The 24060-nt window shown below is 40.2% G+C and overlaps 1 protein-coding gene across 1 annotated transcript in view; it reads right to left on the reverse strand.

Annotated features, from left to right (window-relative positions):
- The window catches only part of HOMER1 (homer scaffold protein 1), a 112233-nt gene extending 95115 nt beyond the window's left edge, over positions 1-17118 (reverse strand). The window contains exon 1 of the mRNA XM_058568387.1: positions 16321-17118. Within this exon, the coding sequence (XP_058424370.1) occupies positions 16321-16325 (5 nt within the window). The 5' untranslated portion in view covers positions 16326-17118. The remainder of the gene's footprint in view (positions 1-16320) is intronic.
- Positions 17119-24060: the final 6942 nt, after the last annotated feature.

Raw genomic sequence — 24060 nt, forward strand, 5'->3', positions numbered from 1 at the left:
ATAGAACACTACAAAAATTGGCCATATCTCTTTCGTGCTTCATGTTTAGCAGAATGGAGACCATGAAAACCCTTCTAGCACGCAGCCCTCTGCTCCTCAGGTGCAGCAGCAACCTAGACTTAGACCATCTCAATACTAAGGTACTACAACTTGTGGCTCAACCTCGGCTGGGCTCCTCTAATTGTTCATGGTCGGTATCTCTCTCCTTCTTCACCTCTCTCCCAAGGCTCCCACCAACCTTCTTCTCCACACTCGCAGCAGATGGCCTTGCCTGTGATCATTTTCTAGAATATACGCCCATGAAGGCAGGGCTCTTTGTTCATAGATGTGTCTCATACACTCAGAACAGTGCCTGACACACAGCACGTACTTGATAAATATCTGTTTGTTAAATGAAATAATGAATGAATTGAGGAAATGGAGTCTCCCAGCTAAGGAACTCCCTCCCAGTCTCCTGCCCTTTAACGCACAAACTTAATCTAACCATTTCCTTCCTTATATTCTTACCTCCAGTCTGTGTGGAGGACAAGCCCGCTGCTTAAGGTTAACTACTCTACCTGTCCTCCAGATCACATTCTTTCCCATCTCTTTCCTCAGTAATTATCCCTCTCCACTGTAATTTTTTAAATACCCCTAACTATGGACTCCTTTCCCAAGGCCTAAAACGAATGCTTAATCCCATTTTGAAATAAAACCAAAAGAACTTCCTGAACTCGAGAGCTTGCTGAAGCTACATTCTATTTCAAAGAAGATTGGTCTTAAAGGAGATGTCTACACTTCTGGTCTCTGCTTCCTCAGCCTTCATTAGCACCATCACCCCATGGCAATTTGGCTTCCATCCCAGGCTGCTCAAACTTCTCAAGGTAAGGTCGTTAAAGGACCACTACCGACCAAATTTCATAGATACTTTTTGCCTCATTTGATGTTTCTGCTACATTTGATCCAGGCTATTTAATTCTTGAAACTCCCTTTCTTGGCTTTTTGACACGGTTCTCTCACTGTTTTAGCCTGACAGCTCTCTCAGCAACTTTGCCTGCCCCTTAAATGACTATTCCCCCCAGAGGCCTGATCTGCTCTTTTCTATAAATACCTTGAATGAGCTCATCCACATTCACAGTTTCAGCCAATACTTATATATTCTAATGATTCCCAAAACTCTATCCTCAACTCAGTTCTCTTTTCCTGAATACCAGACCTGGATATCCAACTATAAGACATTCCCCCATACATGGCCATAAATACATCAACTTTTACTCAATTTGTCATCTCACCTCACTGTAAACTTGCTTCTCTTCTCTGGTTCCCTACCTCAATTAATGGTGACCAAGTCAATCCCTCTACCCTCTCCATCTATATAGTTCACTGTCAATGGCCCCAGATACTACTACTTAAATCTCTTTGAATCCAGCCCCTGTTCTATTTTATCTTAATCCAAGCCATTATTCTCGACGAAACTGCGGCAATTAACCTATTACACAATTAAATTTGAGGGCCTCCAAGATCCCCACCCATTTCTCACACACACACATCCCTCCCCCAAGTCCAAAACTTCCTCCATATTGAGGCCTGAGTAGTTGATTGAAAACACAAGCATGGTAATAACTCCATCAGATTAAAATTGTTCCTTTGCTCACCTTTACTTAAAGCAATGGCCTCTAAACTAGGGTATAGGAAGAAGTTAGCGTTCTCCTCTTTCATTTCTATTTTTACATAGGTTTTATATTATATACGTATACACACACACACACAAATAGGACATGTCATTTACAAATATAAACATATGAAGGAATATGCTCAAAATCTTTCACTGATATGAGTACCACATCAAAAATATGTGGAGACCACTAATCTAGAGGAAAAGTACAGTCCTCTAATTTGACACACAGTCATCATCTGGTCCTGGACTAACTTTCTAGCCAAATATACTTTTGAACTATACCCAAGTTATGCCAAACTACCTTAACTTTCTAACTAGCATATGTCACCTCTGAAGCTTACCTATGCTACCCCTCTCCAACAACCCCCTCACCCATTTTCCCTCTCCCCACTCCACTCCACCACCCATCAATTCTTGTTTGTTCTTTAAGGCTCAAAACAAACATAACTGCCTCTGTGAAGCTCTCTCTGACCTTCCCAGGTGGGGGTGGGCACTTCCTTCTCTGTGCTTTCCAACACAACGTGCATCTCTACTACAGCACTCAAATCACAGTAATGTAATTTCTTGTTTACATGGCTGTCTACTCATTTTTGTATTGCCAGTGCCTAGCATGACTCATGACACAAATTAAGTGCTTAACGTTTGTTACAAGTGCTCAAGAGGCACAGTGTTGGGGGATAAACTAGCAATACCATGGCTACCCAACACAGTTGAGAGACTCAGTGCTCTGCTTTGCTGAGGTTTGTTTTGGCCTGATGATCAATTTTAACTTTTTAATTTTAAGATGTGCTTACATCATGCATTGAGTTCTCAGGTGTTGGTAACAGGGAGAGATTTTTAGAAAGCCAACACTTTATCATCCACCAAATTCTTATCAGTTAACCATCAACAGTGTCAACACATTCTAAAAGATGCCTTACATAAATTCAGAAGCTACAGCTCAGTGATTCTGGTCAAACATGGCAAATTAATTGCACACATTGATCTTCCTTTTCTGAATTTCCACTAAAATGAAAGTGAAGAGAAAAAGAAGGTATAAACCCATAATACCAAAGAATAGAAGTGACATCAGTGTGTAAGTAATTTTAATAGTTTCGAAAGATCTAGTTTTGAAAGAAGGAATAGCACCTGACTTGACAAAGCCAAGGAAACTATAATGTGTCTGCAAAGAGGGAACAAATAAGTGAACAACTTGCTGGCGAGAATTTAGAGGAAGGGACTGCAGAAGAGGGTGTGAGGTCTGGGGCTGAAATTGGGGAGTTGACTGAAAGTTTAAAGGACAGAGCAACAAGAGCCTCCTTCCCTGGCCCCACCCTACACAGTCAAGCAACTACATTTCCCACGAGTAGAAGATAAGAGGGGGCCTAAAACAGGAGCATTAAAAGAAAGGCTGCAAACTGAACCATGTCCCCTCAAAAACCCTCCCCTTCATGGGTTCAGATTACAGCAGGTAATATGCACCCAGGTATATAATGGAAGAATATACTTACCTTGCTCTCAGAATGCCAAGAGGTATATACACTGGAAGATCATTCTCTAGGGAAACTGAACAGTCTCAGAGAAAAGACCTACAATCTTAGAGAATAGATTTCTACTTAGTGACACCTGGGGACCGCCCAGGAAAAAGGCCAGTTCACCACCTAAATGCCTACCATGAAGCCCACGGGGGACAGGCCTCACCGAGTCACAGCGAGCTCCTAGTCAGCTTATCAGTATCTCACTCTTACACATGGCTGAGGATCACCAGATATTCCAGGAAAGTTTCCAACATGAAAGAAGAAACTAAACAAACAAAAAAGGAACACAAAAGAAAGAACAAAACTTCAAAACACTATAAATGTCCTCAAATAAGATATTATGAAAGAGGACCTGGAAATTTAAAAATATGTGGACATTAAAAATCCAATAGAAGTGTTAGAAGATAAAGTCAAGGAAATTTCCTTAGAAGGCAAAATAAAAAGAGAAAAATAGTGCATAACACAAAAAGGAGGTTATTAGTTGACAAAAAATCCTAATAGTTCATAAAGAGGAGAGAAAATGTTTAAGATATTTTTTAAAAATAGAAGAAAATCTCCCAAACTTAAGAGAATTGACAGATTGAACGGGCCCAGCAGTTACCAAAAGAACAAATGTTAAAAACATAAAAAACAAAACATATAACAAAAAAATCTCACACCATGTCATCGTGAAATTTTTGAATAGCAGAGAAGGAAAAAAAAAAAGAAAATCCTAAAACTTTCCCCAGTGGGGGAAAAGTCACACATGAAGGAACAAGAATCAGAAACAAGCAAGCTTCAACAGGAAGACTAGAAAGGAGAAGACAACAGATCAGTGCCTTCACAATAATGAGAGGGAATTATTTCCTGTCTAGAGATCTAGACTCGATTACAGAGGAGCAGGGAGACACATATACTATGTCTCAAAAAAGTTATCTCCTACCTAGCCATTTTCAGTAACTACAGGTAAATGAGCTTCAGTAAAACAAAGGGGTAAGCCAAGAAAGAAAGCTTAGTGTCCGGGAAACAGGAGATACAATGCCAAATATATATTTATTTAAGAGAAGGTCTAGTATGAGAACTACATCCGTGCCTAAAGACTAACCAGTCCATACTGGAGTAGGAGTGTAGAGGGCTACATAATTTTAAAAGTTAAAAAAAGATGGAATGGATACATTGATATTTGAGCATTTGGAAAATATCTATAGGTATGTGATGTGGTATAGTAGGCAGAATTCTAAGATGGTCCCAAGATTACTGCCCCCTGGTGGACACCTTTTGCGTAAAACTCTCCTTTGAGTGTTGGTAGAAGGGTTGAATAGGATGGGGTATGACACAGGTGATTAGGTCACTAATCAGTTGATTTCAGTTAATCAAAAGAGAGCTTATCCTGGGTGGCCCTGATTTATTAGATGAGTCCTTTGAAAGCAGATGAAGCACCAGGGAGGGGCTCCTCCTGCTGGTCTTGAAGACACAGCCTCTTTGAGTTCTATAGCTGCAAGGAAATGAATTCAGCCAACAACCACACGAGCTTCGAAGAAGACAGTGATCCACAGATGAGACTCTAGTCCCAGCTGCCACCTTGACTGCTTCTGAGACTCTGAGCAGAAGACCCAGTTAAGGTGCCCAGACTTCTGACTCAGAAACTGTGAGATTAATGGGTGTTGTTTTAAGCCACTAGAATTGTAGTAATTTGTCACACAACAATAGAAAACTAATACTATGGTATAGGGACAAACTTAAGGATATTTAGGCAGAATAAACAACTTAGAAGGAAATCATACTTCCTCCAAAAGCATAAAACTTCAGGAGTCAAAGCAATGTCAGGTAGTTTTAAAAATAATACATTTAGAAATGCCAGAAAGCAGAAGTAACTCTCAATAAGAAATGGGCATAACTGGTAGGTACTGCTGAAAGTAATCAGGTTTAAAGAGATAGAGATCAGTTTCAAGTTGTCCTGGACCTTTTAGCTCATAAAAAAAACAGATAAGAGACTCAATCAGGGTTTTCCTCTCAGTTCAAAACTATAATTTTTATAAATTACAAGCAGGGCAAAAAAAAAAAAAGCTTCAAGAATCAATGAAGCTTTTGAATGGACAGAAGTTGCTCGCATGTGTAAGCCTCATTTCTCAAATGCAATGACTCAAAGTAAGGTCCTTGCACCAGCCGCATCAGCATCACCTGGGGACCGGTTAGAACAGCAAATTCATGGGCCCCACTCCCAGACCCACTGAATCAAAAACTTGCGGTGAAGCCCAGCAATCTGTGTTTTTAACAAGCCTTCTAGGGGAACTGATGCAGGTTCAAAATTGAGAACCATTAATCTAATGTTAATTTCCGCCACTACTCTGCTATGCTTTGGTCTACCTTCTTTAGTCAAGAGTTTAAGCACTTCCAAATTTCCTGTGTCTAACCCATTAGTACCATAGTCACTAGCACATGGTAGGAGCTCAAAAAATGTTTGCTAAATAAGGGATTAGACCTCAGATGTATTTCTTTCACCAGATGGTCTTTAGGACACATTAGATATGAATGCCTTTAGGCAGGACACGTTCTTTTCACTTTCCCACAGGCCCCACCAATCCCTACTGCCTTCTTCCTCTATACATTCATACATTTTTCTGCCTAGCTAAAGACAGCATTAGAATTTGGGACTTCTGGGAAAAATAATTTAGAAAGAATAACAATTTTAAATCTGGATATGATATGGTCCAACCTTCTCTTACAAATTCTAGGGAATCAAGTAACTTACAGCTATCTCATGATGATTCAGAAATTGTGCAATATGCTACAAGTCATCCTTCCACTTGTGGGTCTCTTGGTCCAGCACTAAGCCCTACAAAAAGTGTTTCAAGATAACATCTCAAGCTTTCTTTTTCTGGTCTGAAATCTTCAGAGAAGTAGACCCTGCCTACTTAAGTATTCCAGAGGATCATGTGCCAATAACTACAAGGGCAGTTAACAAGGCTTTGACTGATGGAATTTAGAATTTAATATCAACTTTGGAAACTCTATACCAAATACGTGCAGTAACATCAAATCACTTAGGAGAAAGACTTCAGTACATTCAGAATATAACGTACTGAGCAGAGGTTTAATTACACTAAAATTAGAATGCAGTTTCTTTCAGTACCATCTAAAAGGAAAACAAGACACATTTAACGAACTCACCACTAAGATACTAAACTTGCCCTAAATTAGAATTTTTTTTAACTATTAGGGGTTAGAAACCCCTCTCTAAGTGAGTCTCTCTATATGTGAGCATCCACTTAGGATCCCCTAAACTAATCCCCTAAGGAGCTCAAGCATCTAGACCTAGCACACGTCTGCCACATCACAGATGCATAACCTCCCATAAGTCACATTTTCCCTTTGAGTCTGTCTCCTCATCCATAAAAAGTGGGGATTAGTATGAACACTCTGATAACTGACAGCAGAACCACTCCTCACACTTAAACAAGAAACCATTTTTGCTATCATTAGAGTAACTACTTCTCTAGCCAATTTTGAAAAGAAAAATGAAATAAAATTTAAGATAAGCAAACTGATACAAACACATCAGCATCTATAACAGTGACTGAGCCTGATAACTTTGTACTGCAGATATTAGCATTTTCTAAATCCCCTCACCCTTAAAACCCAAGAGAAGGTCTAAAACTTAATATATTCATCACAGAGAAACTAAAAGATTCAGAAAGATTCAAAAAACAAAATTTCACAATTATACCTACCAGAAATATACATGGTAGCACTTCAAAGAATTTCCTTCATACCTCTTTATGCATATACAGAATGTATTTTATATAGTTGAGGTCACAGAGAATATACAATTTTGCATCCTGGTTTCTAACTGACCCCTGCACCATCTTTGAAAACATTCTTCAGGCTAGCTTCCTACCATATAATAGCCTATAGTTTAACTACCCATAGATCACATATTAATTACTCAGAATACACTAATATGCCACCAAATAAAACTAAGTAGAAATATTGTTATTAATGTCTTATTACTTTCCCCATACTAATATAGGCAGAATAATAAATATCAACTTAGCAATAAAATACTAACTGAAAATAGACAACTAAAATTCTATACATTATCAGCTGAGGAAGGAAAAAGGCAGCCCACAAGATCTAGAACTTTTTTTTTTACATACCTATTTTATTTATTTACTTACTTACTTATTTATTTATTTATTTATGAGGAAGATCAGCCCTGAGCTAATATCCACGCCAATCCTCCTCTTTTTTCTGAGAAAGACTGGCCCTGGGCTAACATCCGCCCCCATCTTCCTCTACTTTATATTGGACCCGCCACAGCATGGCTTGATGAGCCATGTGTCGGTGCGCCCGGGCCTCCGGCAGCGAGTGCAGGTGCTTAACCGCTAAGCCACGGGAGCCGGCCCAGAACAACTACTTTTTTTTTAATCAACAGAACCTCAAGAAAGATGAGTTCAAGGGTGACTTGGGAGTCTTCCCATTCAGCTGAACGTCTACAGATCCCTGGCAATATGAGTGAACAAGAGTAGGTGGAATCCTCATTCGGTAAACATCTTGGGAGCTGGCAGGGTGCTTAAGCAAAGCATATGAATTTTCAAGTTAAAAGCCATGTGACAGAGATTCGTAACAACACAGGACAGAAAACTGCAGTTTTACAAAAGAATAAGCAAAAATGAAGCGCCGAAAGCTAAAGGGCTAGGCCTAGGTCAGTTACTGGAGTAGGTTCACAACAATGGTCCTGTGTAAGTGTAATGGACAGACTTCCCTGCCAGGAAGGAGGACTGACTGCCAGAAGTGTTCTGATATGAATCCTCTGAGCTCCTTGATAGTCAAATCCACTGGAGATAATTTCCTAGAGACCATTATTAAGAGCCTAATGGGATGAACAAAAAGTAAGTAGGGCAGCAAATCCCAGCTCACAAAAAAAAGCCTTCTTCAGAATAACACTCTTAAATTTCTTACTTAAAAATACCTAAATGAAACAGAAAGAAGACAATAACTACTTAAGAAAGATTGAGGCATGCTTAAACGTAAAGTGAAAGGATCCAACAATTTACCTGGAAAAATGATCAGACAAGAACTTGGTACATCCAACTGTGTACCCAATTGCTAGGAATCAGGATTTTCTGTATACCAAAAACAGGGTCTAACTCCCCATATCCTTTCAACTTACAGTGCACACATGTGCTATACTATGAACCAGGGGTTTAGGAAACCCATAGAGAGACGCAGCAGAGCTGTGGCTCTCAGCACATTTCTATTACAGCTCTCCTACTAAAGACAGGGACAAATTAGAAGCACGTCCTCCTATGGGGGTGAAGTCAAGGACACTCTCTTGTACAGCCCTCTGGACTTCGAGGCACGTGAACATGTGGATTCAGATGTATCAACAGACATGACATAATAAACATGACTTAAGATGACCTTATAAAGTAATGAAAGCTGCTTTGGCATCGGTGGTCCCTCAGCATAGTTTTCTGTTTATGTTTAATTTCTGTCTCTTCTTTGGTAATTTTACAAAAGCCCTCAATTCTTACAACTGCTCTGCCTTGAGGAAATGGTGTCAACCCTTTTCAAAGATTACATGGAAACGCTTCATGTTTTATGGAAGAATATTAAAAGGAAATGTCCATAAAGTAAAGCTATTTTTTTAAAGCTAATATTAGGTATTAAGGAATTAAGGTGATTTTTCAAAAGCTTGAGAAAGTGCAAAGATAACTGTGCTATGCAGAGAAAATATTGACTAGATTGCTTATTTTATAAATTTATAAATAATTTTATTTTCTGATACAAGAAAGAAAACAATGACTTTTTGCCTACCTTAGAAGAGAAAAGATAGTTACGTGCAAATGAAATTCAGTTCTTAACTAAGTCAAATGTTAGTTCTATATATTTAAAATTCTTTTAGCTACACAAGAGCCATATTGGGTTCACAATCCATTATTGGGAAAAAACCTCATGAAAAAGAATAGTTTGGTTTTTTTTTTTTTCCTTTGCAAGGTCACTAAAAAGATGCCCCTGTAAAAGTAGTTCTACCTGCCCCTGTAAAATTAATTCTAAATTATACTTACTAGAGAAGTGAGCAGATTTTTAAAAACTTTTAAAACGAGAAATAAATAAAATGTGGAGGGAAAAGGCAAAACGTAAAAATTTTAATATAATCATGTCAATAATTTCAACCTCTTCCCTCAAAAATGTTGCTTAAAGCAAGAAGCATTGATTCTTATCACTTTCATCTTTTTTCTCAGATATTTTATTAGGGAGCACAGAAATGACCAATGTGTTAGACTTAACGATGGATGGGGGAGAGAGAATCAAGCTACAATTAAGAGCAGAAGTTCACTGATAAATCTCTCTCTTAACAGAAAGTGATAATGGATCCTAATTTTACAGTATATGGAGAGGTATGCTGTAAAAATTAAGATTTTTTTTGCCTAAAATTAAGATTCTAAGATTTTATTCACATGTTGGAGATCACTGAATGATTGGCTTTTAAAAAACTGTACCTACTCTTGTAATGCCCATTCAGTAAGATTTGAAATTTTATCTCAATTCTTGTAGATGGGCTAAAATCTATATAAATACTGCTTATCACATGGAGATTCTTTTGAAATGAAGATACTTAACGAGACTGAAACCTTACAATGCCTCATAAGCACTTAGTGTTTCAAAATTTAAGAGAAGTCTTTCTGATCTCTAGGAAAATGTCACCTATTCCAGGAACATAATGAATCTCACAAACTACAGGGTCACTTTTCTGTACTATAAGCATTACAAATGGGGAGCACAAACAAGAAACTGCACCTTTCATTCAACTAAACAGATCCTAACTGAGAAATAAAGCTATTTAAAATGTCTTATATTCAGTCATTTAAAAATTACATCAGTAAATATTAACTATTTGTAACTCATTTTCCCTACTCTTTTGTCCAGTGAGTTGGATTAATCCCAAATAACAAAACAAAACAATCCAGTAACTAAAAACAAATATTTCAACTAAATACCAGAGGTCTGAAAAAAAAAAAAAATCACAAGGCAGGAAGGAGGCTGGACCTTGTGAGATTAAATGACCTTTTCATCTGGGACATTCAATCACTTAAAACTGAACTGAGTTTACAAACTGTATGTAAAGGCAGTTTCTTCTGTTCAATCCCTTAACTGCCATGAACATTTCAGGTAATTAGCCTAAACCAACTTTTATGATTCTCTAATCCCCAAAAAGAAAAGTCACAATAGTCAGATTTATATTGTGACTTCATTTCAAAATTATTATTAATAAATTACTGTACTGAACCAAAATTAAGAGATTACTCTAAACACATCCTTTCTATATTTATATTTTCAAAAGGATTTTTTTGTGTGCTTGTTTGTTCATGGTAGTCTGCAAGTTTGTTGTGGAAGTTTAGTAATTCTATTCTAGAGCCAGGAAATCAAAATAAAGAAAATAAAATTACAAGTAAAAGAAATAAAAATAGTATCAATAAGGATGTTTTTAAAAAGGATTAATGTCTATATAATGTGACCAGTCAAAACGACATAATATATCTTGGTTTTAAGAATTACATAATCACCTTCTAACTTGCTACTCACAATCACTATTTCATTCTTATAAAAACCTCAGGCCAGAGCGAAAAACATCATATACCACGTCCATTCTGTCTCCCAAATGATCCTAGCTCTAATATTTGCCCCTCTCCAAAGTTAATTTACATAGATACTTAAAGTAACCAACCTTGACCAGTTTATACAGTCTTACTCAGAACTTTGCACAAATACTCAACTACCATAACCTTGATTTTCCCCCATCACTCAACTTGTGCCCTGCTGAAAGTGTAACTATTCAAAAAGTTTTTATTTTCACTTTTAAAACTCTAGAATAGGATCTAGTTTTTTAAAAAGACATTATAAAATATCTTATTTATAAATTTTAATAATATTCTTACATCTTGGCATGATAACACAACTTGCTAGCCCATATAGAGGTTGTGTTCCCTCTAAGTTGAGAGTGGATGGCCCACCCATCCATCACCACCAGATCTGGAAAAGAAAAATTCTCCTCCTCTGTCAATTTTTTTTGTGTGTGTGTGTGGGGGTGGCGGGTCTCAGGTGAGCACTGCCAACCCCAACATGCAAGCGAAAAGAAGCTGGGAGGTAGGAGGAAACTGCAGAAGCAAAGTTAGGAAGATGGCAGGTTTGGGGCTGGGAGTGGGCTTGAATTTTTTCTACCAGCTTTACGTGGGTAAACGCACTGTAGCCAGGAGAAAAGCCCTGAGAGTCCACTGCTCTTATCCCTGCCTATGCTACTAGGACAAGGGAAAAGGGGATGATGAGTCACAAGGATAAAAGGAGAGAAGAGCAAAAAGGAACCGGTTAAAAGTCCTCGCTATACGGAACGATAGGTTGTAGACTGGCGGGAAAGGACATTTGGAAAGAGCAAGGGTGATCTTGCCCGTGTATAATGTTACCTCAAAAAAGCACTAAAAACAAAAAATTAGTTACTTCAAATTTCAATAAGAGCGGGGTGGGCTCATTTATTCCATTAATATATTCAAAAATATACCTATTCTCATGAAAGCTCTCGCCACAAGAAAAAAAATTTGGAACCATGTGAGGTGATGGATGTTAACTAGACTTATTATGATCGTTTGATGATCGTTTCGAGACATAAACATGTGTCAAATCAACAGGTTGTACACCTTAAACTAACACAATGTTGTATGTCAATTACATTTCAATAAACTTCAGCTTACCATTGATATCCTCCTAATATGTTGACAGATAACAGAATTACAATTCTATGTTAGTCACAGATGAAATAACTTTTCAGCTTACACAGTAAGTCTTACTGGCAACTCCAAGTACCTTTATTTACCTGCTTGGGGGAATTTCAAAAGTGTTCTCACTCTTACTTTTCATGCAGTTTGTAGGCCAGCCAGAAAGTCCTTTTTAAACTTCCAAATTCACTATTTCATGGCCCACCTGAGTGAGTGACTGCTAGGAACATACCATGCCATGTCCTACACTGTCACCTCTGCACATGAAATGCCCTAATCCTGAAAAAGTCCCACTCAGACAACCACACACAACTCGTCGCCATCCCTCCCCTCCCCACATCTGGAATATTCCAGGGCCTGCCCAGCCATCCATTTCCTCTACCTAGCCAGGCTTCACTGCTCCGGCTTGGTGTTGGCTTGGTGTTTCCACAGGATACAACATACAAAACCAAATTTTAAACGATTTTTAAAACTGCTTTCTCACCCTGCTTCCCTTATCCTTCATGTAACTACTCTGTTTAAAACCCTTCAGTGGTTCCCACAACCAAGAACAGTGTTTCTCAAATTGCCAGTTGCTACTACTAGGTTGTTAAATCAATTTATTGGGTCCCAAACATCATTCTTTCTTAAAAATAGAACAAAACAGAATAGAAAATACCAGAGTGGATCACACAAAGGGTATTATTTTGTGACATTTTATCATTTACATGTGTGTGCACTAGGTTGTGAGGTAAAAATGTGTATCTTACTACAATGGGCCATTGCCAAAAAAAAGCTTGAAATACACCAGCTTTTCCTTGGTCCACAAGGCCCTCTAATCCGGCCCCTGTATAAGGCTCTACAGCTCTCTCTTGCTACACCCCTTAGAGACAAGTCCGTCATGCCAAACTTTTTTGCAGTTCCTTGTCTTAGTGCTGTCAATCACACCGTTCCCTGGGTCTTGAATCCCTGCTCACTTGTCTACAAGGCCCACCTGTACTCATCTTCCATTATTTAATACCTATCACCTCCTCCACAAAAGCGTTTTTATCCTTCCCTCAGCAGCTAATGCTACACACACACATACACACTTTGTACCTCTAGGCTGCGCTACATTACAGCCCTTAGACATTTCACTGTACTTTTTAATTTCAGGCTTGACTGTCTTCCCAACTTCTAAACTATCAACTCCCTGAGGGAAGGAGCACATCTTACTAGTCCCTGTATCAGCAGCATTAAGCTGCTGTACTTGCCACATGATAGGGGTTCAAAATTGGTAAAATGAACAAAGAATTAAGGACTTGCATCTAACTTCTCTAATGTTGGAAATGATTAGGTGGTTGCCTTCACAACAAAGCCTGTTCATATTGTAGTGCTGGATCAAGATTTCCACATTTCTGCTACAGCCCCAGGTAGCCTGATGCAGAAAGAGGTGTCAATTTTCTCTTTCAGCAACAAAGGGACTCAATACAGGGTGCAATGCAGCAGCACCCACTTCCACGCTTCAGGAAGTTATCTGGGGAAAGGCAAAGTGGGTTTCCAGAGGTCCCCACAGGCAGGTGAGATAAATCAGAAACAGCATTATCAAACCTCATTTGCAGGGAGAATCACATTTTAGAACTAACTTTTAATGAGGGGGGGAAGATTATCTATTCCCCTGTTGATGGCACTAAGTTGCCAATATGAGCTAAGCAAAACAAAAGGTAGCATGAGATAACAGTGGAAGTTACTTGCTTTCTGTTGCCTGCTCTCATAGTTCTGAAATAGCTACTGACTCACTGCTCTCATTACGAGATACTACGTGGAGGACTGGGCGTCATACCTAACGGGCTCCTTGCTGTGGCTTTGAAGCTTCTTTATCTTACTTTACCTTACAAACATGAATGCTCTGATTTGTACGGGGTCTGATACACCTATTTCACAAACCAATACTTCAACTGCCTTCACTGATTTAAACAGTTCAGGCAGCATCCAAGATCCTAACAGACTCTGCCAACTGTCAGTTTCAGCTGTTCTTTTCCGTTTCCACAATACTTCATAAACTAGTATTACAGGAGCCATAAATTTGTCTTCTGCCTAATCACTCATTTTCTTTAGAAATAATTCCTTTTGCTTAAATGTTCTCCCTAGACTTGCAATTACATCCATAATTAAGGCAAAGATAAGTTCTTATTATAACCTAACAGTCAAAAATATATTAATGACATGTGAAACACTTCACCCACAATATTAAATTTTAGATACTCGTCAGAATAAGGTAATTTAGGACTGCCTGGGTAAAACTGGGTGCAGGAGGCTATGCTTATTCTGCAAACATTTATTAGGCATAAACACCCACCCAGTGTGGAAACTTCCACAAATGCCTTCTCTGCATGCCCTTCTCTTCTAGTTCCACCTACCCATCCTCTCTTGACAACTCAGATGAAACAAGTCACTATCAATGAGAAAGTCATAGCCCCAAATATAGACTTTCAGAAAAATAATGTTTTTAACACTCCGTTTCCTCTCCAGTCCACCTTTATGGCTTTATTAAGGGCAAATATACTAGTTTATAAACAAATTTAATTACCCTAAAGTATCTAAAATGTGCTGCTACGTGTGGCAGCTTATTTTCATATTTTAAACACCAGTCTCCCTGTTATTAAGTTCATCCCAAGCTTCCCTTGGTAAAATGATGGGCATTCATGCAGCTTAAAGGTTGTGGAAAACCAATCTTCTTCCACGATGCTACTATTCCACAGTCTAGAGAGAATGCAGCCTTCGACAGGAAAAACTGCCACCTCATTTTTTTTTTTGCTCTGACATGTTTTAAACAGAAGAGCTGCAGATTCTTAAAGGAAGCCATATTTCAAAGATTCTGAATAGTAGTATTTTTCAGTATCCTGTCTCATTAAAATTGGTGCAACTCATCCAAAACATTTTTCAAATGCCATTATTTTCCAGCTTACGTGCTTAAAAACTGCTTAGAGAAAACAATCTCTCCATCTGAAAGATTTACCTCAAACCAACTAGTAATCATTAAAATAGAAAGGAGGAGAAAAAGAAAAGAATTCACTTTTACAGATTACAAAATTTTGTTAAACTCACCTAACTCCTTCATTTTACAGATAAGAAAACAGAGTCCACAGAGGTTAAGTAATTGCCTCAGATCACCAAGCTACTAATAGCAGCACTAGAAATAGAATGAGGTATTTTAACTGCTCTCAGCAGCATCCCAAATTATGCAAGTTATATATATTCTCATCACTTGTCATTTAAGTTTAAAAAACAATTATCGCTCTTTCTCCTTAATTCCTGACCAAGGGCTCCTACAATATCTACATTTTCAAATTTGTTCAAGTTAATAAACTTCAAATTTTAACTCCAACACAAAAGGTAATACTATCTAAGAACTTTCCTCTGAAAGTTTCCAGAAAGAAAGTTTAGGTGTGCACACCCCTTATACTGTCACAGTGAATTTCAGAGTCTATCCTTTCAATTCCTGTCCCTTTAGATGTGTTTGTTCAACTACAAAAAAAAAAAGAGAGAAAAGAAAATTCTGGAAGTTCCTCTTCGACAAAAAGCATTGACAATCGGTCAATGAAATGACCAGATCATTACTCCATTAATATATTATGGGTTTCTGGTTTAAACTAGGAAGACTAAGTTATTGTGTGAAGAGTTAATAAAAGGTTGGAAAATGCACTCTTGGCTGACTTTGGATTTGAAAGAAGGTGTAGATCTGACATTGTTAACACAAATTGAAGACTTGAGCTTAAAAGCAAAAAACAGAAAAAGTGACCAAGTTCCTTCAACAAAAAGCTGTTTCCTATTCAAGCTCTGATCTCCTATCAAGTGCATCGGCCATGTGCAGACCACATCAGTAAGACTTTCAGATTTTCGTTTTAATGCTCCAATAAATCACTTCTACACATTTTAGCTTTGGGTATTCAAGGGCAAAATAGAGGGCACCGTAAGGGCAACAATTTACATTGGATCATTTTCAAGGGCTGTAGTCTAACCACCCATTACTGTACAATTGTTCCTCTGTGCAACTGATTCTTCTCAAAGTACTGAGAGAACGCAGTACTTCTCTTTGAAAGATATCAGCAACAAAACCTAAAACACGATTTCGAGTACAAACTAATGCGGCAGTGTAACCAGTAAAGTGCAGACTGTGTTGTCTTCTTACACATTACTAATAAAACTATATTCTGGTTACAAACGATATACGTATGTTCCTTCATTATGACTTCCGGCGTCACTCTACAAAAATAACTTGTTAAAATGCTAACACACCTATATTTTTCAAGTACGACCAGCTTAGCAAGGTGGAATTTGCTTGAAAACACAAAACCCAGACAATCGCCACCACCGCTCAATAACACACATACATAAGCAGATTCGAAGCTGTGTTAAACACAAAAATCCTTACCCCATTTTGCCCAGTGAAAACTTGCTCTGAAGTTTCTGCTCTTATGCTCGGAATAACTTCCAAAGGAATTTCTCCGTCTGCTATTTCGCAGTCGCTTTTCCACCCCCCGAGATCCTTTTCTGGAGGTATTTCAGTGATGCTGACAATTCAATTAGTTCCCTTAGGTAAAATGATTTCTCCCTCGTAAATACCAAAACGTTCAAACAGAGGGGGCATTTGCTTATTGGAGTTAAAATGCTGCGCGGAGGAGACAGCGGTCAACTCTATTCCACAAAATGAGTCTGTGTCGTAAAGCGCAGAATCCAGCTTCACCGAGTCCTATAAAAAATGAGTTCGGTGGTCATTTCGCTCATGTCCTCCTCGACACTCAGAGAGAAGCAGGTAACTCGGCCTTTTCGGTGCTACTAAGGCTGCGGGTTCAGATTTCTCTCCCACCCCAGGTCCCTGGGGGTGGAGCGTGCAACCCAATGCGACGTGCACTTTAGAGAGCCCTAGGAGAAAATAAAAATCCTAAAAGCAGTAATGCCACTGCTTCCCTGCGCTCACATTAGAAAAAGCGATGTAGAAAAATCTCCTCGAAGTGCAAACCCTGCAGCTCGCGACGTGCACGGCACTCCACATTGGAGTCTGTCTGTGAAACGTCTCCCCTTCTAAGACTCGGAGCAGAGAGGCGGTGGGGAGGAGGAAGAGCAGGCTGGGCAGGATCGCTTCATTCTCCCGAGGAGAATAGACGGAGCCATTTCCAGGCTGGCAGCAGGCTGGGGGCGCCGCGCACGCCGGGGAGCGGGGGGCGGGGGCGCGATCCCCCTCCCTCAGCCCCTGCCCGCCCCCCGCCGCCCAGCACAATGGAGCCTGGCTCGCGCCCGGCCCTTCATTCGCCGCGGCCCCTCTCCCCTCCTCTCTTCGGAGCACCGCAGGTCCGAGGCTCCCGTCGGCGGGGAATGAATGAGTCACAGAGCCGAGCCGCGCGCCGCCGCCGGCCCCCAGCTCCGGGGCGGGCCGAGCCGCGGCGGAGGACGGGGCGGGAAGGTCGACGGGCGCCCGCCCGAGCTGAGGCGGGCGGCTACTCTCGCGTCGAAGGCAGGGGCGCGGGGCTCGAAGCCGCGGGAGAGCCGCTACTCCAGCGCCCCCACCCTGCTCCTCGCCTCTCCCGCTCCGCGCCGCCGCCACAGTCCCCGGGCCCCGCCGCCGCCTCACACTTCCCTCACCGCCCGCCTCCCCCGGCCTCCGGCTCCCGCTCGGCAGAGCAGCGCCGGCCCAGGCGGCCTGGAGCCGCCGCTGCCTCCGCCTCCACCGGCCGCTCGCGGAGCGGAGCGCGCCACTTCCCAGTCAGCGCCGCCCGCGGGAGGCGAGCGCGGCCGCCGGGCGGGCAGGGGGCGGGGAGAGCGGGGGGCGGGCCCTCCCCCTGCTCGCGGGAGGGGGCGGGAGACGGCCGGCCCCGCGGAGCCGCGGCCGGGCGCCGGGGGCTGGCGCGCCGACCCGTCCCGAATGCCCGGCGGGGCTCTGCGGGCAGCGGGAGGGAGCGGCAGCCGCGCGGGCGGCGGGAAGGCTGGTGGTCAGCGGCCCAGCCGGCCCTCGAGGGGAGCAAGTCCGGCCGGCAGGTCCGTCAGTCCGTCCGTCCTTCTTTCCTTCCTTCCCCCCTCCCCTAGCGGCCGGCGGCGGGCGGCCCGCGCGCTCTGCTCTTCCGCTGGCTTCTGGCCCCGCTCCCGGCCGCCACTGCCTCCTCCACACCCCACACCAGGTGCTCGCGCTGTGTCTCCATCCTCCCCGCAGGAGGACCTTTAAATAGCAACGTCAGCGCGCTTCTCTCCGCACACACGTCACCCGCCGCTCACGTCACCGGGGTGCGGGGGATGATGTCACGCGGCCGGAAGTACTGCTAAATTAGGGAAGGAGCAGGGGGAGGAGGAGTCCGCGAGCTGCTCTGTGCCCACCTGCTCTCGCTTCAGCTTAAAGGCCAAAGCACAGGAGACAGCCCGAGAGGAGCTCGGCGAAGGAAGCGGCGGGAGGAGGAGATTTCCTTGCAACAAATGTGCCAAACACAAGTGAATCATTCATAGCAACACTGCTGAAGTGTCAAGCGGGTGACATCGAATCTTCCACTCCCACCTCTGTTGCAGCAGCATCCGCGGGCTTCTCAAGTCCCAACTCGCACGGAAATGTGGGAGGAGAGCCTGCTCACTAGTGGTAGATAGGTTTCCAACAAGACTTGGGGAAAATCACCTTAATTTTCGAAAGACATTAAATGCCATTCCGGACGCAGTCGATTTTAAAACTTTTTTTTTTTTTCTGCTTAGTGGTTACCTAAATCACGGAAGGATAAAGAGCGGAGCCATGAACAAATGTTGTAATGTTATAAAGAATAGTAATTAAGGGGGGCATCAAATCATCTAAATGTTTTCATTTGCAAAACAGCAATGTTTTGGCATAGGATAAGTCAATCTTAGAAAGTTCACTCGTGGTTATTGTTACACGCATAGCAAATGCCAGTATATATCCTCTCAGTTCAGGTTTATAGAGAATATGAGTTCCAGTCTATGGAAATTAAAAATAAGAAAGACCACCAAATCCTTTTTATAATATTAACACAAGCACATTTAGATTGTTTTTGTCTTCCTTGGCTTTGACCATGTAATATGTAATTACTGTATCTCTGAAGTATGTTGTTTTTCATTTCCTATATGGCAAGGGTGAGTAGCCTTTTATAGGTTTATTAGCCGTGTGTGTGTGTTTGTGTCTATAATAAATCATATTATGAATGCTTTTCAAATTGCAAATTTCTACAAAGTTTTAAAATGTCATTATTTTGATAGTTTATTATTAGGTAGACTCAAATAATGAGCTTTGATTTGATTTAATTTGATAATCATGACCCAGAAATACGATTATTACATAATGCCAAAGGCCATCGCTGTTTCACAGTTAGTCTATAAATTCAGGGACCACGTTTTCCAAACCAAAATCCGGACACATCATTTGACAAGAAACCAAATACATGAAATCTGAAGTGACCTGGAAAATCCAGGACATAGGATTACCAATCTATAAAATGATTGTTAGGAGAGCTATAAATGGATATCAGAACAGTTTAAATAAAAGAAGCTAGAACTCCACCGAATTTATACCATTTGTGGTTAAAAAAAAATTTGGTTTTTCAACTTTCTGCATCTACATTTTCTTGATTGAGTTAGGAGTCCAAGATTAAAGGACACTAGCCAAAAGAGTTAGGACCGATTTGCAACTAAATCAGGCTTTTTGGTTATCTTCACATTATAAAATCATGATCTTGCTTGTAATTTGAAATATTGAAAGTAGTTTTTTTAAAGGTTATAACAAAAGTTAATCAAAAGCAAACCCCTGCTTGCTAATTTGTTTAACATATACTATCGTATTAATAGTACTGATTTATATTTCAGATGAATGGAGCTTCTTACTTATGTATAAAATATTAAAACAATAAAACTGTCATTTTTCAAATAATGTCATCCCTTTGGCCCTTGCAAATTAAAATACAAATTATTACTCTATTAAAATTTCTCTACAAACTATTTCCTATCTGAACTAAATCACTTTTCTCTCTTTCCTGCTCTTTCCATCCACGTTAATTAAAGCTTTCACTTTACCATTTTCAAACACTTCATTCTACCCTTTCATCAAGACTTCCTCTGGTTTACAGTCTTATTCCCCCTCATCTTTACCCAACTGTCAAAACAGCACATCAGCTGCTTTTAGAATGGTGACCCTTCATTAGAGTTTCTACTTTTCAAAGCTACATGATTTCTTCTCAACTGCTCTTTTGTTGACTGAAAATTGAGAGCAACTTTTTTTCTATATAAATTGAATTGTGCATTGTGATATAATTACTCAAGGTTTATGTGATTATTTAACTTCAGCCTCCACTCTTAATCTAGAAAATTCTACCAATAATTGGTCAATTTTTCTTTCTAGCTTGTGTGGGATTAGTATATCAGGGAATACATATGTCTATGTACCCAAAGGAATAAATAAAACATGTATCATGGAATATCTGCTCAGAAAAAAAATAATAAAGTAAGTGCCTTTTCTCTTCTCTTGAAACAATTCCAATACAATTTTGAGAGGAGTCAGAGAACCATTCTATGACTTTCCATCTAAAAGTAAATATCTTTTCTTCTAAAATTGAGCTCATGTAACCCAAATGCAAGCCATGAATTTCCAACCCTGATTGCTTTGTATGTTTTTTCAAGTAGTGAGCTTCCTAGAAAGTAATATATTTTCTTTTACCGGAAGAGGCAGAAAGTACTTTAGTAGAGTTTCAAATTTTTAACAGTTCCTATTTCCCACTACACTGTGAAAATTTGTGGAGAGGTTTATGAATATCCTCTGATTTTAGAACCTGTGGGCGAAGGCATCTGTTTTAGTTACAGAGTTTACTTCCGTGCCCTTAATAGGAGATGGCAATGGGGTGTTCATAGACTGGTCATGAGATATCTCTTTTTCAATGAAAAGACATCCAGGAGATAGAAAAACTTTGCGGGAAAGAGGGTTAAAGCCAGATTTTGTTTTTAATTGCTTAACATTAGATAATAGCAACTCCCTTTCAAATTCCCTCTTTTTAATTACCAAAATACCACTATTGCTTCAAATAAAGTCATAGGTAGAAATAATAAGTTAAAAGATATCTCTGCATACATAGAAATATCAAGATTCCTAGTTTATGCCACACAGTTAGGAAGAAACTAAATAAGCAGTCAAGACTAAAAGTAGTGATAAGAAAAGAATGAAGGATTTGTAGGGAAACAGAATTTATCCGGTTGATTCTCCAAAGGCATCCCACTTGCTCCAGAACACAGCAGATACTGAATGTCAGTAAAATGTGTTTGGCTTGTTTACAACCGTCTTTTGTTATCACCAATAATGTTCTGAACAGAAACAGGCTAGTTAATGGTCTCAAGGATGAGAGTAGAAGTGTTTGGCACCTCCAACACGATGGCTTGAGGACAGTTTTACTCTTCTGAGTGTCTGCACTATTTTATCAGAGGGTTTGGGAGTGGTGGAGGGAAGAAAGTTAGGTAATTATCCTCAGAAAAGGTATGATATAGAGCGCCTGGGAAACAATCTCATAGAACTCTCTCTTGCTCTGATTTTTACGGTAAATTCATTACATATATTCTAAATATCTCTAAAGAGATAGAGATCCCAGACTTGTGAAAGAACATATCCCAGACTTGTGAAAGAACATATCGGAAAGTTTTCAGTTGGTGCTACGAGAAAATCATTGTACAACTATGCATGTAATTTTTTTAAATATTCCAAAGAGATGGGGATATAAAGCCTTTGAAAAAATTATCTAGCATAACTTCAGATTGTTTGTTCTTTTATTTGGTTGTTTCATTGGTTGGCTGATTGTTCCACACAGGAGTTACAGAGAACAGGCTGCAAAAATATGCAGATCTGCAGAGAGCTACAGTAAAGAACGTGGAGTAAAGCTTGTGCTATACCTGTGCAGTTACCTAGAATGGAATGCTGCGGAAGCCGATTCCCATGGTAACCAGTAATCTTTTTCCTGAATGGGGGAACAGGACAACCATGAGGAAAATGTTTTAAATGAATTACCTTATTTTGTGGTTCTTTTGGTGCCAGCTCGGAGAAAAATAACACCCAAAGTATTTAGGACAGCCCTGCTTGTGAAAGGAAGTTGCCTTCTTTTGAAAGAGACGAAGCTGAGGCAAAAATTTGGGGCTATTTCAAAGAGAGATAGGGCTTTAAGATGGCAATTGGAAACTCTTTGAAGCAGAACGTAATTGGTAAAGACTCCAGCGTTGCTCAAGTGGGCAGAATCAATACCTAGCAATTGTGTTAAATGTTCCCCCAATCATAAGAGGTCAGACAATAAATAAAGACTCTTACCATATGGGAGTTTCAGCCAAGATATTTCTCGAATTATTTGTGAGGCTTTTTATTTCTTTTAATCTGGTTCTAAATAGTAATTTCTCTAAAAATTAAAATGAAAATGGTAACTATATCTTTAGTCAATGTCTATTCTATTATTTTAATAATGAATTATATTTGATCATATACATGATAAATATGTATATAGATATAAATAGATAGATCACTATAAAATGCCTGGATTCACTGGGTCATCTGCTAGAATGAAATCCACACTGCATGTTTTGGCATAAGAGGCATTCACTCATGATCGGTCCCCCGCCCACCTTTCTTACCTTGGTTACCACCCTCCCCTTCCCCCATTGCTAATGTGTGAGTTTATATCAACTGCAAGGAACAGAAACCCCACCTAATGGTGCATTAAGCTATAAGATTGTTTTTTTGTTGCTTATTTCCGTAATAAGAAGTCTGAAGGCAGGTGGTCCTACAGTTGACTGGGAAGATCCGAGGTGTCCTTAGATTGCAGGCTCTTTCCAGCCTTTCACCTTGCCATCTTCATGTGTTGTCTTTTAAGCCTGGCTTGTTGTCTCATGATTGTTGGAAGACTATTGCATTTCCAGGCATCAGATTCTCACAAAGAACATCCAAAGCAGAAAGGGAGGGAAAGAGACTGAGGAATTTTCTCCTTTAAGCCTGTTTCTTAGCAGGGAGAAAAATCCTCAAGAGGCCCCCAGAAAATTCCCTCTCACGTCTCATTGGCCAGAACTAGGTACATGCCCATCCCTAAATCAATCACTGACAGTTTGGCATAAGATTTTCATGAGTCACTTAGAAAAAGGGTAGTTTATCCCTTGAGTCTGCATATTGTGTCTGAACAAAATTAGAGCTCTCTCAGCAAGGAAGAAGAGGTGATGGCTATTGGGCAAGCAAACCACGCATTTGCCACACGGCCCAAAGCCACGCTGGTATTCCTGCTGCTCTTCAAATGTGACAGGATTGTTCCAAATGCAGGGCCTTTGCCACCTGGTCACATATGCCTGAGATCTTCACACTACTCCTCATTCAAATCTATGCTCAATTGCATCTGTTGAGAGAGACCTCTGGAACATTCTTTATAAAATATCTAGATATTCATAGCCACCTACCCTCCACTTAATTTGCTTAATTTTCTTCATAGTATATTCAACACTGTCTAAAATAATATATATTTATTAATTTGCTTATAGAATATAAGCCCCATGAAGAGAAATTTTGACTATCTTGTTCACTTTCCCATCTACAATAGCAAGACAATGTCTAACATATAGCAGGTACTCAATAAATATTTATTGAATGAATGAATTGCTGGACATTTGGTTATCCTTAAGTAGAAATTACCTGATTAGTCAGGGTTCTTGACCAGTTAGCTGGCATGAACCACAGAATCTTCTGTAACTAGAACAAAGGGAGTTAGTTGAGTGGAATACATAACTCACAGACTCACTGGGAGGGCTGAGGAGTCTCTCCAGGCTGAGCTCCCAGGAATAAGAACTGGCAGGAAGCAGGCAAAACATTCAAATTAGATGCTTCTTGGAGTGCTTAATAACGATACTCCTCTTTACAAAGGTGAGGCAGGGTATAGGAAAACCACAAGAGAGAGGGCAATATCTGGCTTAGCAGGGAAGACTACCCCTCTATGCCTGAAAGGAGGGAGCAGTGGCTGGAACCTGGAGACAGAGAAGATTGTGTGGAGAGGAGCTGTGTCCTTTGCTTAATGGTCACAGCCAGCCCACAGAGACCCCACAAAGAGGGAGCTCAGGAAATAAATACCTCAACTTCACTCTCCTCCCTACCCCTCCCTCCATATCCTCTTGGTGTTCTCCTAAACCT

This window comes from Diceros bicornis, chromosome 1, assembly GCF_020826845.1.
Source record: "Diceros bicornis minor isolate mBicDic1 chromosome 1, mDicBic1.mat.cur, whole genome shotgun sequence".
NCBI lineage: Eukaryota > Metazoa > Chordata > Mammalia > Perissodactyla > Rhinocerotidae > Diceros > Diceros bicornis.